This window comes from Bombyx mandarina, chromosome 05 (assembly GCF_030267445.1).
Source record: "Bombyx mandarina strain Sakado chromosome 05, ASM3026744v2".
Classification (NCBI taxonomy): Eukaryota; Metazoa; Arthropoda; class Insecta; order Lepidoptera; family Bombycidae; genus Bombyx; species Bombyx mandarina.
The window spans coordinates 4,603,159-4,618,247 of NC_143212.1; the positions used below are offsets into that span (position 1 = coordinate 4,603,159).

General features: G+C 40.1%; 3 protein-coding genes across 3 annotated transcripts in view; 1 reads left to right on the plus strand and 2 right to left on the minus strand.

The window, feature by feature from the left end:
- Window positions 1–10,139, plus strand: part of LOC114251732 (BOS complex subunit NOMO1) — a 24,338-nt gene extending 14,199 nt beyond the window's left edge. Inside the window, exons 12-18 of the mRNA XM_089727551.1 lie at window positions 18–183; window positions 316–518; window positions 1,265–1,599; window positions 2,567–2,672; window positions 2,816–3,005; window positions 3,500–3,687; window positions 4,894–10,139. Coding sequence (XP_089583677.1) covers window positions 18–183; window positions 316–518; window positions 1,265–1,599; window positions 2,567–2,672; window positions 2,816–3,005; window positions 3,500–3,687; window positions 4,894–5,058 — 1,353 coding nt within the window. The 3' untranslated portion in view covers window positions 5,059–10,139. The remainder of the gene's footprint in view (window positions 1–17; window positions 184–315; window positions 519–1,264; window positions 1,600–2,566; window positions 2,673–2,815; window positions 3,006–3,499; window positions 3,688–4,893) is intronic.
- LOC149502913 (E3 SUMO-protein ligase ZBED1-like) lies at window positions 6,155–9,368 on the minus strand. The gene is made up of 3 exons (XM_089727486.1): window positions 9,362–9,368; window positions 7,082–8,945; window positions 6,155–6,236 (listed from the first exon to the last, which is right to left on the minus strand). Exons 1-3 carry the CDS (start codon window positions 9,366–9,368, stop codon window positions 6,155–6,157), a joined length of 1,953 nt encoding a protein of 650 aa, XP_089583612.1.
- On the minus strand, window positions 9,165–14,501 carry LOC114251735 (uncharacterized). The gene is made up of 4 exons (XM_089727552.1): window positions 14,334–14,501; window positions 13,403–13,520; window positions 12,400–12,489; window positions 9,165–10,432 (listed from the first exon to the last, which is right to left on the minus strand). The coding sequence occupies exons 1-4, from the start codon at window positions 14,410–14,412 to the stop codon at window positions 10,348–10,350; spliced, it is 372 nt and encodes a 123-aa protein (XP_089583678.1). The 5' UTR covers window positions 14,413–14,501; the 3' UTR covers window positions 9,165–10,347.
- Between the last annotated feature and the right edge of the window lie 588 nt (window positions 14,502–15,089).

A 15,089-nucleotide genomic window follows, 5' to 3' on the forward strand; every position in this document is an offset into this window, starting at 1 on the left:
AGTCGTATTGTCGCCAGGGCTCGGAGGCTCAAGTGTCGGCCTACTCCAGCCGCCTGCTGTTCTCTCCGCCGCGGGGCCGCGCGGGGGCCGGGGGGGCGCTGCTGCTGCGGGGGCGGCCCGCGCTCACCGTGGCGGGCACCACGCAGCCCCCCCTGCCGGGCGTCACCGTCACGCTCAGCGCAGGTGCGTGCCGATATTGTAATGTTGTTTTGTATATCCGATGTTATGTCTCTAATGTCGAGAGGATTGAGACATACAGAGGATCGCTCTTTGCGCCGCAGTAGAAATATTTTTTATGTTATCTGTTGTTTCCAGAGGACATGTCGCTGACGCAAGTGACGGCGGAGGACGGCACGTACAGCTTCGGGCCGCTGGACTCCAGCAAGTCGTACTCCGTGACGGCGGAGAAGGAGTCCTACGTGTTCGCGGCGCCCGACGCGGACGGCGTCATCCGCGCGCACAAGCTGGCCGAGATCGTGGTGGAGCTGGTGGACGACGCGGACGACACCCCCCTGCAGGTCGGCCCCACACTCCCCTATCGACGCCCATAGACATCCAGAACATAAATGCAGTCACCTACCTTGAGATAAGTTTTAAGGTATCAGTTTTACAGTGCAACGGCTGCCCCCAGTGTTTTTTTACAACTTTTTTTATTTATTTTTTATTTTTTATTGCTTAGATGGATGGACGAGCTCACAACCCACCTGGTGTTAAGTGGTTACTGGAGCCCATAGACATCTACAACGTAAATGCGCCACCCACCTTGAGATATGAGTTCTAAGGTCTCAGTATAGTTACAACGGCTGCCCCACCCTTCGAACCGAAACGCATTACTGCTTCACGGCGGAAATAGGCGGGGTGGTGGTACCTACCCGTGCGGACTCCCAAGAGGTCCTACCACCAGTGATTACGCAAATTATAATTTTGCGGGTTTGATTTTTATTACACGATGTTATTCCTTCACCGTGGAAGTCAATCGTGAACATTTGTTGAGTACGTACTTCATTAGAAAAATTTGTACCCGCCTGCGGGATTCGAACACCGGTGCATCGCTACATACGAATGCACCGGACATCTTATCCTTTAGGCCACGACGACTTCAAAACTACCCCATATCTACTCCATATCAGTTATCTTATCAGTCTCTGATATTTGTCTTTTGTCTTTTGGTTGAGTTTTGGCAGAACGGCTTTCTTTCAAAGTGGATAATAATAAATGAAAACGTAGAGTCGTTAAGCTGTAGTTGTTGGGGTGCGGCGGGCAGGAGGCGCTGGTGTCGGTGAGCGGCGGCGCGTACCGGCGCACGCAGTCGGGCGCGGCGCTGACGTTCGGTTCGCTGGCGCCGGCGCAGTACTACGTGCGGCCGCACCTCAAGGAGTACCGCTTCGCGCCGCCGCACCGCCTCGTGCTGGTGCGGGACGGCGCCGCGCACCGCGTGCAGCTGCGCGGCGTGCGCACGGCGTGGTCGTGCTGCGGGCGCGCGCGCGACGTGTCGGGGCGCGGCTGGGCGGGCGCGGGCGTGCGTGCAGTGCCGCGCCCCGAGCGCTGCCCGTCCGCGCACGCAGAGCACGCCACCACTGACGACGACGGCTCCTTCAGGTACCCGCCCTCCGCCTCGCATCAATAACTACATACTCGTCGACCGCACGGAGTTGTGTAGGCTTGTCGAGTAATCCAAAACGGCCACTTTTTTTCGGTCTGAGGACCGGACCTCCCATGAGTTTCTCGCGAGCGGGGGGGTACCTATAGTAGAATTATTTTGTCGGTGCAGTTTGGTTCATAAAACATAGCCCGGCTAGGGCGGTGAGCATGTAGCGCGGACGCAACGTCATTATCGATAAAAACAAAGGAGTCATCGAGGGTAGGTACACGGCGGTGGGTGGAACGGTGGGTGGTTGGGGCATACGAAGGGTGATGAGACATTGTTATGTTATGAGCCTTTTTTTTTATTGCCCTTGTAGGCAATCGAGCATACGGCCCACCTGATGGTGAGTGGTTACCGTCGCCCATGGACTTCAGCAATGCCAGGGGCAGAGCCAAGCCGCTGCCTACCGCGGCTACCTTGTTGTACCTTGTGTCATATGTCGAAGAGAAATGTGATTTTGTGCATTCGCTGTCTGAATTTCTTTAGTAACACAATGGCTACTCCTTTGTTTTATACCAAAAGGGCAGAATTTAATCAAATATTTTGCTTGTTAGCAAAAATCAAGTGTTAAAATTTTTCACTGAAATGAGAATAGATCCCGAAAAATTACAAAGTGTTAATTTCTGCCGTTCTCGTTAACTTGCTGCGGCGACATGTTGTGTAAGTGTTCGATTAGTGATTTTTTCTTTAATTTTTATCACTAGCCCACAAAATGACAAAACTAAATACACTCTCGATAACGCTTATCGACAACAATAATGCGCATCACTATTCCCGTCCATAAAGCTCGTGAGTGGAAGAGAGAGCGAAATACTCGCTTCACCGCTCCGATTATTTATAATCCAAACTGCATGGACAAAATAATTCTACTATAGATCTCGGTGCCCGAAAATGGTAAAACCTAGATAAATAATTCCGCAGGATCCGCGGCCTGCTGCCGGGCTGCACCTACACCATCGAGCTGCAAGAGTCCGACGCCCCCGAGCTGGCGGGGCTGAAGATCGTCAGAGCGCCGGCTACAATCGAGGTAATGATCCCATGCGTCTGTAACTAATTCACTCAAACAACGATTATGCGACCCGGGATCGATTGCTCTCGTTCTCAAACTCTTCAGTTTATGCCCGTTATTGTAGTTATGTTTGATGCTTAAACATCGGTGACACCTCGCAGGTGACGGACAACAAGGACATCCTGGGCGTGGAGCTGGTGGCGGTGCGGCCGCAGCGCACCACGGACGGCGCCGTGCTGGTGCGCGCCGCGCTGCCCCACTACCGCACGCTGGTGCTCAGCCTCGCCGCTTCTGCCGCGACTGCCGCGTCCGCCGCGCCCGCACGCATCTACTCCGTCAAGCTGGACCCCGGTACTCGCGACCTGTCTATATATCCCCGGGGGGCGGACGAACAAATTGTGTAGTAATTATTGGGCGACATAAGTAATAGACTGCGTATTCAGTCACATCGGAAAATATAACACAAAAAGGAATGGTTTCTTCACTGTATTTTGAACTGCACACAATGTGCAGCAACAACAAGCAGCTGTAGGAGCTGGCAGTGTACGTCGACGAGTGCACGGACAGACGCGTTGCAGATTGAAGGATTACTTTTATAGTCGATACAACAAGTCTACAATTATCGAAAACATCCTCCGTAGGACTAGGCGTTTCGATGTGTTTCCGTTATTTGATAATAGATGGCGTTACACTTCTCGAGCGTTCTCGATATTACTAGTTCTTTTGATATTCTTTTCTTCTATTTGATGATAGATGGCGTTACTCTTACCGGCGTAACCATACCCTCAGTATGTGTACGACATAATGCTAGCGACAAAGTTGTAACAGTTGTAATTCCGTTCCAGCGGGCTACACGGAGGCTTCGAACCCGGGGCTCGTGTACGCGCTGCCCCGGCTGCCGGCGGACAACAGGTCGTACGTGCTGACGCTGGAGTCCACGCTGCCGCGCGCTACGCACGCCTACGGGGACCACGTCTACCACTTCAACTCCGATGGGAACTACAAACATTTCACCATTGATTTCGTGCCGAAGGTTTGTGTCTGTATGCGTGCTTGAACGCGTGTGTGTGTGTGAGAGAATATATCGACGTTGAAAGGCAAACGTCACTAAAGGAAAATGGGTGAACTTTACAGTAGACTAATTTAAAGTTGAAATACCTGAAAAAAATTATATTTTAACGAATCTAGCTGTACGATTGAAATGATTTTAATAGACCTAGAAATATATATTTTTTGCGCATCGCATATGGTTATTGCCTATCATTTATGTATAAAGCAGTTATTGTCGCTTAGTCACGTTTGCCTTTCAAGCGTCGATATTGATATTCGTATTATTTATAGAACACAATACCTAGTCACTTGTACCTATAGTAGAAAGTGCGGGTAGCTTAGTCATGAAGTCTCTTAAATACCGTCTCAAATAGTTGTCGACATGCGTAACATTAAGGAAACAGTGACGTAAATAGTGACGTTGCGCCGACATATCTTCTTAATCTTTCTTAATATATAAATCACGTGTCACGTTGTTTGTCCGCGATGGACTCCTAAACTACTTAGCCGATTTTAAATTAAATTTGCACACCGTGTGCAGTTTGATCCAACTTAAAAGATAGGATGCTTTTTATTTCGATTAATGGTCGTAATATTTATTAATTATCAATAAAATGATTTCTTATGTTGATTTTTGTTATTAATTGTAAGTTTCATAAGTCTAAAACAGATGGCGCCTTAAATCAGTTTTTACAGACAATTGTAATCCTGTCTGACATTAATATCTCATAGATGGCGCTGTGTTAAAAATACCAACGTTTCACATAAGCTACAATTTAAGGGCATAAACACCACGTTTTGCTGAGGCTAAAGTATAAGTGAAATTTATTTCGTAGTAAACGCAATAGCGTTTACTACGAAATAAATTTCATTTCAAAATTCAAATTCAAACTGTATTCAGTGAATCCAATTGTTCTTACTTTGTCAATTTTTGGTATTAGCATAGCCGGCCGCGTGTTATTTAGAAACAAAAACCTTAGCCACAGCAACGTGTGGCCGGGTCTGCTAGTACATATATGATTTTAAATTTATTATAGTAAACTTAATTTCAAAAAACCACTCGTAACATCGCAATCTCCTATCGATGATGGAAATTGTGGTTTATTTTATTTTAAATAAATTGAATGTGACAGTGCGAGCCTAATTAAAAAATACCGATCTACTCACGTATAATTAATTTACTTGTCAGGTGAGAGCGTCGGAACAAGAGCTGCGGGCCAGCTCCATGTTGGCGCTGCCGCTGCTGGCGCTGCTGGCGGCGCTGTACGCCGCGCGGGCCCGCCTGCTCGACGTCGCCGCACGCGCCATGCGACGGCACCCCACGCCCACCAAGCAGCACAAGAAGAAACTATGAGACGCCCCCCCGCCCGCCCCTCTAGGGAACCTTAATGCTTTGCCTATTTCTACCGTGAAGCAGTAATGCGTTTCGGTTTGAAGGGTGGGGCAGCCGTAGTAACTATACTTGAGACCTTAGAACTTGTATCTCAAGGTGGGTGGCGCATTTACGTTGTGGATGTCTATGGTTACCGGAAACCACTTAACATCAGGTGGGCTGTGAGCTCGTCCACCCATCAAAGCTATAAAAAAAAAAGTCAATGAATTGAGTCATCAAACTTGAAGTAACGTAGATTGGAGGGAATAAGGACTAGAGAAATCTGGGCTGTCACAATGCTCTTGTGAGATTTTAATTTGTTGAATTGAAAAGGAATTTTATTTAGTGTTTATGAATTTTAAATAATTTAATTTAGTCATTAGACTTTTGTAACTGATTAAAGATATTGAAAATTTAAATACCTACCTAACAACTAAACAGTGCCAGCCCTATTGAAAAACTCTATTGTCCCCATACGTGACCCCCAAAAGCCAAGGTGGATCAGGTCAAGCTAGTTTTTTAAGTTTTTGTGTATATTTTTAAATTTTCAATGAATTATGTATAATAATGCATCATATATGAAAATTTTAACCTCTGGAAACATTTTAATCTCAATACCAATAGGTATTATCCTAAGAAAAACTTGAAATTTTGTGTCGGGATTAGAAAGCCCTCCGATTTCCACCAATCTACTGTAATTGTTTAACAATGAATTGTCATGTTTTTTTTTAACGGCATGAATCTTGTAAATTGTTACAATTTTTATGACCACTTCTATGATGATACTCTGTAGCCCAGTACCGGCGGCGTCTGGCGGACCGCGGTCACGTGTGTTCATATTGCAAAGAAACAATTCATTCCGGTTTCAAAGACTTCGATTGCTCTTATAGTATATATCATTGTCTGAATACAATCAAACTTCATATCTCAAGCCATTCACGTCCGTGGGCTTTAGTAGACACTAAACTAGATAGCCGTGAGATGTTCCATCCGTGTATCTATACAATAAAAACATATCGAGAGAATTAGAAGTAATGTCGTGCACGTAAGATATTGGTCAACCTTAACAAAGTTACATTTATGAAATGTATGTCCCGGACATGTTCATTTCGTGGCACATCAATGTGAGAACACTTACTCTGTGTCCTCTCCGCTGTCCTCTGCACGCGCACAGAGTACAGCCGAGTTATAATAATTGAAGTGTTGAGTGGATGAAGGGGTTAAGTACCATTTTAAGATATTTGAGTTTTTACATTGAATGAAGGTGTTATGTGCCTATAAACCATGTTAGACCTTCAAACTCCGGATTTTATGGCTATTTTTGGAAATTACATGCGTGAAGGAGTTATCCACGAAGAAAAAGTATAAATAACAAAAGTTTGTTGCCCGTTTTCTCCAAATTAATAAATTGTATCATATTCCCTTCATCAACTCATGGTCATCCATCCAATTATGGAGTGTTGAGATTAAAGAAGAATCAACTGTGTATATGAAAAGTGTCCGTCGTAATTTGATTATGGTGGCGCCACATTAGCATCAAGGTATTTTAAAAGAAGCGCCAAATATTATTAGAGTGAGTTTGATAGATACTTTTTCATAGAATGAAATTTAGTAAATCAATAATAGTACCATTCACAGTTTACAAAATAAAATCACTCTAGGTTAGGGATGGACGTTTAAAATATACATCGATGTTTTTTTCGATGTGATGCATCGATCGGTCACATCGATGGTAATACGATGTATTGGGAAATACATCGATGTTTCTTATATATCGATTGTTTTAGGTTAGGCATTAATTAAAACAAAAATATGTATTAATCAGGAAATATATGTATTAAAATTAAAAATCACCGAGACAACACATTTTTTTTACATATTCCAATATTTTTTGTCAATGCTATGTAAAAACAAAAGTTTGCTTAATCTCTTCCCCTTCAGCCGGTTTCTTTGTTCAGTCATAACTAGCCCTGCCTGTGAAAAAAGTCTTTCTGAAGGGACTGACGTGCCAACTATTGTTAAATACTTAAAAGCTATTTTGTACAGCTTCGGGAATTGTATTTTGTAATCTCTCCAAATTTCTAACGGATTTTCTTTAAGTCTTCCAACAGGAGTTCGGAGATAAACGGAAAGTTCGTCAGACAAAACGTCTTCAGATTTGTTAATTTTCCAGTTACGATGCACTAACTTATGGTGATCAGTCCATAATGAAAAGGCCTCTTCATTTTTATCGGACTTGTCAGAATCGGACTCAGGTTCTTCATTGCTATGCAAATTCTTCTTCATTAAATCTTTAATTTTCGTAACAGCATTCGAACAAGCTATCGGATCATTGAAATACATTCTTTTAAACCGTGGATCTAAAATACTTGCGATAGCCAGAGCATTCACATGTTCTATTGAACCCATTCTTTTATTTATTTCATTAATAGCAAGTTTCTGCACCTCTTTCGCTACGGGATCTTCTATAACAGCTGAAGTTATTTTAGAGAGCATGCAACGAACTAAGGGAATAATTTTACTACTTGTGCAGTATTTATCACCTGAAATTTCTTTTGTAGCCGCTTCTAAGGGTCGCAATACCATGATGACAGACGATACAGTAGATATTTCCGATGCACTCAGCATTGCAGGTGCTCTAGGGTGGCGGAAGAGAATATCATTTATGACACTACGGAGTTCTAGAAATCTTTGTAACATATAATATGTACTGTTCCAGCGAGTATCCACGCTTTGTATTAATTTTACCTCAGCTGCTCCAGCAGAAGACTCCGTAGCCGCAGCAGTAGCTTTACGTAATTCATCACTAGCAATGCAACTCTGTTTAAACCAAGTCACTATTGATTTTACTTTAGAAACAATGTTTCTCCACTCAATACATATCATTGTGCCTTCAGCCACCAAATTCAGAGTATGGGCAAAACATGGGATGTGTTTCCTTCTACCAAACGCTAATTCGATCGCCTTAACTATATTGGCTGCGTTGTCAGTAACAACAACTGTTACATTCTCTTGATCGATTTTCCAGTCTTGACATACCTTTAAGAGAATTTCAGAAAGATAATCTGATGTATGTCTTTCATCCAATTCGTACACACCTAAGGTGACTGAATATAGTTCAATGTCTATTCCGAAATGTGCTGTGATGCCCAAAAAACTTTTCATATTCAAGGTATCCGACCAAATATCTGTTGTTAGGGTTATATCTTCTATAGAGGACAACATTTTCTTAATTGTTTCTGAAATTACTTCATATTTATCGTCCAGCCAGCGTCTTAGAGTTGTTCTACTCGGGAGCTTATATTGAGGAGCAACTGTTTTCATTAGAGTTTTGAAGCCTTCGTTTTCAACGATTGAGAATGGCTGATGGTCTTTGCAAATCATGAATAACAAACAGTTGTTCAGTTTCCTTGTCTTCGCTCCAGATTCTGAGTAAGAGGAAATATCTTTAAAAGCGGCCTGTATTGTTCTTTGGCGTTTTAAAGGTGTAACGTTTTCGTCTAAGTCTGAATCAATGGTTTCATTTACGGTTTTTGGTAACGGTGCACCGGATCTTTGACTGCCACTGCAACTTGGAACAGGTTGAAACTGAAGTACTCCATCATCCATTTTATTATAAGGCGTAACTTTGGTATCCAGATCCAGAGGATTCGATATTTCGTCTGTAGTAGTTACTGCATTGAATGTAGTTTGTTTCGGCTGAATTTCGAGATAAGCAGCCTTATGAACATTACGAATATGTCCAATTAAGTTCGTAGTGTTTCCAGCAGACTTAATTTCCTTTTGACATAGTTTGCATTTCGTTTTCTTATCGTCAATTTTGTTAAAGAACTGCCAAACGGAACTTTTTTTCTTAGGTCCCATTATAACTGAAAGTAAAAAACAAAACTATATAGGACTGTTTACAGGGAATTTATAATAATACCTATTAACTGCCTAGTAGAATACAAATAAGTATAAGCCGCATTTTAATCGATAATATTAATATAGTAATTATCGATAACTTGGCATCACTACAATAGATAGTATTATTATTTCACGGTAAAAAATATAACCTTTCAATCAAATCGTATCATATTGCGAAATTAATGCATTCGTCGTAAAGTAGGTACATAATCTTCTCTTTTATATCTTAGTTATAAGCACGCGCAATATAAAACGTAAAATATAATAATTGCTTTGTACTTTTTGACAACAAAACAATGTGTCATTTCCAGTAAAGTTTCACTAGCAAAACCATTATCATTATCACTAAATACATTATTCTATTTATTAATACACATACCTGACATACCTGTTCATAAATTAGTTTCTTTTTTAGATTTAAACAAGGCAAAAACTCGTATCCTAACAAAAACACAATATACATTTACACAGCAGAAACTCGGTCGGCCATATTGTTGTTTTGGTTTAATTAATATTGGCAGCACTGATTATAACGTTTCGTTTCTCTTTTCACTCATAGTATAGTAATCTCATAATTTGCGTACCTAATCGATGCATCGAATGAAAAACATCGATATATATTCGATGTTGAAGTATTTACAATACATCGGTTCAAGACGATGCATCGTTACTATACATCGAGTATTTTAAATAAATCGATGTATATCGTCCATCGCTACTCTAGGTGCACGTTTTCTTGTAATAATTCTTGAAGGTTATATTGACTTCATTATTTTCTGCAACATAAGTTGTTGAACTTTTCAATAATTAGCTACTTTAGTCTAAATGATATAATTTTTTTTAACTTTGCCATATTTCAATTCGTCTATAATAGGTACATTCATATCACCCTTTGTCTACATTAGACCGATTGTGAAAGGTTTATTTATTGTTATTTATAGCATACGGCTGGACACTTTTTGAACTTTTCTCCCATACGAGATGATTCTCCGTCTTTACCCTCCATAGGCATAAAAAAAAAGTTGTCAAAAAAAAAACGCAATGAATTTATTTATTTATTTTGTTGTTTTAATGCATTTACGGTGATTGTGGTGTGGTTGATTTATGATTTGTTTGAGTTAAGATGTAAAATAAATTATTTAAGTACACAATAACAATGAGTGTTTCATTTTCCATTATATTTTTTCGATGCAAATGCAAATATAATCATTTGAGTATTATCGTAGATGAGCTAGGCAAGGTAAGTACACAGATACGAGCTACGCCGCCCGGTATTGCCGGGGCTTGTTGATGTCCCCGGGCACTAAAGGCTGGTGGTGAGACAGTGAGCTCGTCCCGCAATATTCGCTACATAATCTCGTGACGTCACAGCGCGTCGCAGTCGCCGTAGCGCTGTTCGCATTCCGCTGCGGTCCTCGCCCGGTGATCCCAGTAGCGCGCGTTTTCCTTACTGTCCATTAAGAAATAAATATTTTATTAAACAAATATACTATAAATTGTTTTTTTTTAATTGTTAAGATGATGGTGGCCGATCCCATGACCCACCTGGTATTAAGTGGTATCAATAATGTAAACACCACAACCTACCTTGACAAGAGGTCTAAAGTCACAGTTCAAACCGAAACGCATTACTGCTTCACGGCAGAATTGGGCAGGGCGGTTGTGCCTACCCGTGCGGACTCACGATGTCCTACCGTTGATACAGCTGGTAGGGTAAATTGATTTATGTCAATGAAAATTGACTGATGTATATTATGCACGTGTATACTAACGTAATGTACATTGAATCAATTCATGTTATAAATAAGAAAAGGGTCGAAAGGGCTTAGTCAATTTACCTGAACGGTAAATCTTAAATAATTAATTTGACGTCGTTCATCGTCGTCACGTTAGAAATGCATCCTGCGGTCTGTGCGACATATAGATAACACACATGTCTGCGAGCCGCATCCTCGACTGGATATAGTGGTATGTTAATTGTAACATTCAATTAACATGTATGAAAGATGAAGACCAATCGGAAGAAAGGAATTGTAATTGAACTAAGCAAAAAAAAATGGCAAGCGCGGTCAGCCGGTCTGGGGCGTTAATTTGTTACCGGAGTCTATATGCACTAGTAATACAATAACAACTATAACAAGTTTTAGTAAATACACGTATAGTAATCGGCAAACTTCTTGAGCAAATGACCTTGACTGCGCAGAACCGAATTTTAGATCACTTTGGTGGTGAGGGTGAGGCGCGACGGCAGGGGAAATCGTATCGAGCGCGTTATTGGTAGATCAGTCGAACCTTGCGTCCCGCACCGCGCCCTCATTCCGCTTGCTCCCAAAAGTACGCTTGCGTACAGTGAAAAGTCTATCGTTATTAATCGTTAAGTTATTTGTTATAATTGCTTGTGGACTTTGTTGCCATTGCTATTTGTTGAGTGTTTGTTGATTTTTTATAAAACATACATTATGCCGTGACAAACTGGTGTAGTACTTAAAAGAAAGGGTAGAAAATTTGTGTACGACGTATATTGCTTCTTTATAAAACAGGGGAAGAATGATATGGAAAAATTAAAACAGACTTCGGAAGCAACAAAAACATCAGTGAGTACTGTTAGGTGCATTATTAACGAAGCTAAAGGCTCTGGCTTGCTCGCCGTGTTTCGGACTCCGGGTAAGAAAAGATCAGGGAAGAAGAAAGTTACCGGAATGGATAGTTTCGTTCAATCTGTAATAAAAAGATGTAATCATAATAACTACATAACAAGCAGCGAAACTCCGTACCGTAGAAAGGCTTCGAAAAATTTAAAGAAGATATAAATTTTAATGGCTCGGAATGAAGCTTACGACGAATTATGAAAGAGCTAGGCTTCAGATGGAAAAAAAGAACAGAAAATAATCGGAAGCTGGTAAATGAAAAAAGTAACATTCGATTACTACGAATCGAATATCTTCAAAAAATAATTAATTATAGACAAAAAAGAAGACCGAATCGACCGAGTTGTAAACTACGCCGATGAGCCCTATGTCGACTCATCACGATGATAGCGACTCGGGTGATGAAAACAGTGATGATGATGATGGTCAAGATTATGATAACGAAAAAAAAATTACAAATACCAGCTTCGCTTCAACTGAACCAAGACCTGGCAACAGCTCTAGTTTTGACTTAATAGAAGGAATATCTATTTTACCCCAAGATTAAATTATTACAATTATTAACCTATATGTTTTGTTGATGTTCTAATAAATATATAAATAAATACATATATTGATTTTAATAATTTAATAGCATTATGACGCAGAGTAAGTAATGTTTTTGCACGTGAGTGTACCATGCGCAAACTTACCCCCACTACGTCAACAAATGCTCAAGAAGTTTGCCGGTTTTTATACGTGCATACGTGTCGCTATAGATTTTACTTACTTTACGAAATATAATTCATAAGCTGCAAAGAAGTTTTGTCTGGATCTCGCGTGTAGTTTACACAGTGCAAGCTTCTCGCATTCGACTTCACTGCAAAATAAATATCAAATATGATGTGGATAATAATAAACATGTTTCACAATAAATATAAAATACATATTTAAATTAAAGTTTATATTATTGCCATCTTTTATCGAGTAGCCAAACTAGGATCTTGGTTTTTGGAGTAGTTTTGATAGTTGTCGCTAGATGTCACTATCAAATACATTTAAAATGGGCCAGCTTATTTTAAGTCACAAACAATATGTGTAAAGAAACGAGCATGTTCTGGAACATTTTAGAAATTGAAAATCATTTTTCGTCATAAAGTTAGAATATCTATTATTTGAAAATAAAACTTTTTTCTTGATTTTTTAAAGTTCGTTGGTTGATTACAGTCCCGTAAATCTAATAAATATTCTTATAATGTATTCCTACCTAACTGATCTAAATATTTAAAGGTAGTACGTATATCCAGAGAGAGAAGAAACAAACTAATTATAGAAGCTTATTTAAGATTTAAATCCGCTTCATGCTCCTGGTATTGTCATTTATCTAGAATCGTCTTTAAAACAGCTAAATACCGTATGTCGTGTCACGTTTTCGACTCTTTTTTATGGCTTAGATGGACGGTCGAGCTCACAGCCCACCTGGTGTTAAGTGGTTACTGGAGCCCATAGACATCTACCACGTAAATGCGCCACCCACCTTGAGATATAAGTTCTAAGGTCTCAAGTATAGTTACACCGGCTGCCCCACCCTTCAAACCGAAACGCATTACTGCTTCACGGCAGCAATAGGCAGGGTGGTGGTACCCATCCGCGCGGACTCACAAGAGGTCCTACCACCAGTATGAAATTAGGATAGATTAGTGTTCCGAGACGCTAAAAGACTACCTAGTTACAAATTAATTCTTTCTAACTAGCATCTACTTAAACTATGATTATATATCTGCAGAACCTACCTTCGTCTGGTCCTTAATTTTGGATTCCCTAAATTATATGAGCCTCCCAAGTTAAACAGCGGGTTGATAAATCGTCTCTCAATGGCGTGGTGATTCGGAAGAGCTTCATTTAAAGTACCTGTGAATAAAACAGATTTTTTATTAGCTAAGATGGCCAAGGGACTTACATTTTAAAATTTGAGCTTATGTAACACGACGTGAATATCGCGAGGCACTAGCCGTGTTTACGTTTGTGTAGAAAAACGTATGTATTTTAAAATTATTCATAATTTTTCTAATTTAGTGAAAAAAATACGTGAGAATAAGGTGTTCGCTCTACGTCATTTCATGTATAACTGTAAATATGTTGAAACCCGCATTAAAAATATTATTAGGTCGATCATAATATGTATTACTAAAATAGACTCAACTTGTAGGAATTAAAATAAATAACATTACGAGCAATACAGTTTCACTGAGTTTGTTACAGTTATAAAGGCGAAGAACCTTCTCGAAGATTCTACGAATCTGCGAGGAACGCCAGGGATGGCGAAAATATGCTCGGTCTAGAATTATGACTGCAAACCGCGATCATGTCATGATGACACGATTAAGAAGAGAGGGTGTTTGTCACTGCAGATGTGTCACACACATACTAGCCGGAAGTACTATCAGATTATAAGCAGATGATGTAACATGTAGAAGCGATGTCGGAGGAGGCAGGGTTGCTTTCTTACTTTTGTCAATGTGGTAATTTGGAAAAAAAGTTCTTGTATTGCATATAACCATAAAATTTTATATTGATATTTTTGAGCTATCGTTTTTTCACGAAATTTTGATAAATAGCCATTTATTTATGGTTCAGGTTACGAATTTGGACTGCTATTACGAGAAATCTTAAATCACGTTACTTCTTAAAATTATTAAGCATTTATTATTGTTTTCAACCTACCTTTCTCGGTATCCTCAACTGGTTTGCAAAGCACTGCGCATGTCAAACCAGCTAACACAATTAGAACGAAACCTGCCATTTCCAATAAATGTATTAATTCTAGTTTTTAAGTGCGCTGAAAATTTTCTATCTCAGTTTTATTTATGAAAAACATGTAAATCGACTGATCTGTTTTATACTAAATTATATCCCCCTCTAAATCCTTGCGCATTGACGTATTTCACACTAAATAATGATGTAAATCAATATTTTTATATCATCATAAAAGATTAACGGAGTCAATTTTGTACACAAGCAAAAGGGTCTTTCACTAGAGCTGCGAATTAGAGCGCCCATACAAAACAATTTACCACAATTTTTCGTTAATTCTGTCATCACCTATATATGTGATAATACGCGGGAAGGCTTAATTAAAAATTGGATATTTTATTTAAGCCTGTCCACGAATTCTATTCAGTCCAGATATTTCAATTCTCTGGTCCAGAATTCCAAATTCCACACCAACTTTAAGAAATTAAATTGTAAGCATGAGTTTACTGCACCTCATTGGCTAGGGGCAAGAACGATCTTTCGCAGTTCTCCAGTTTAATGAGAGCAGTTTTTCAAATGAGGTTTGAAGAGCACTTCGCTTCACCTACTATAGCGGAGGCTCGGCATTGGCATTATTGACATTCCAGCTGTTTATGACTTAAGATCTCCAAACTCCATAAAATAGATTGAAACCGTCGCGGCCTAAAGAATAAGACGCCTGGTGTG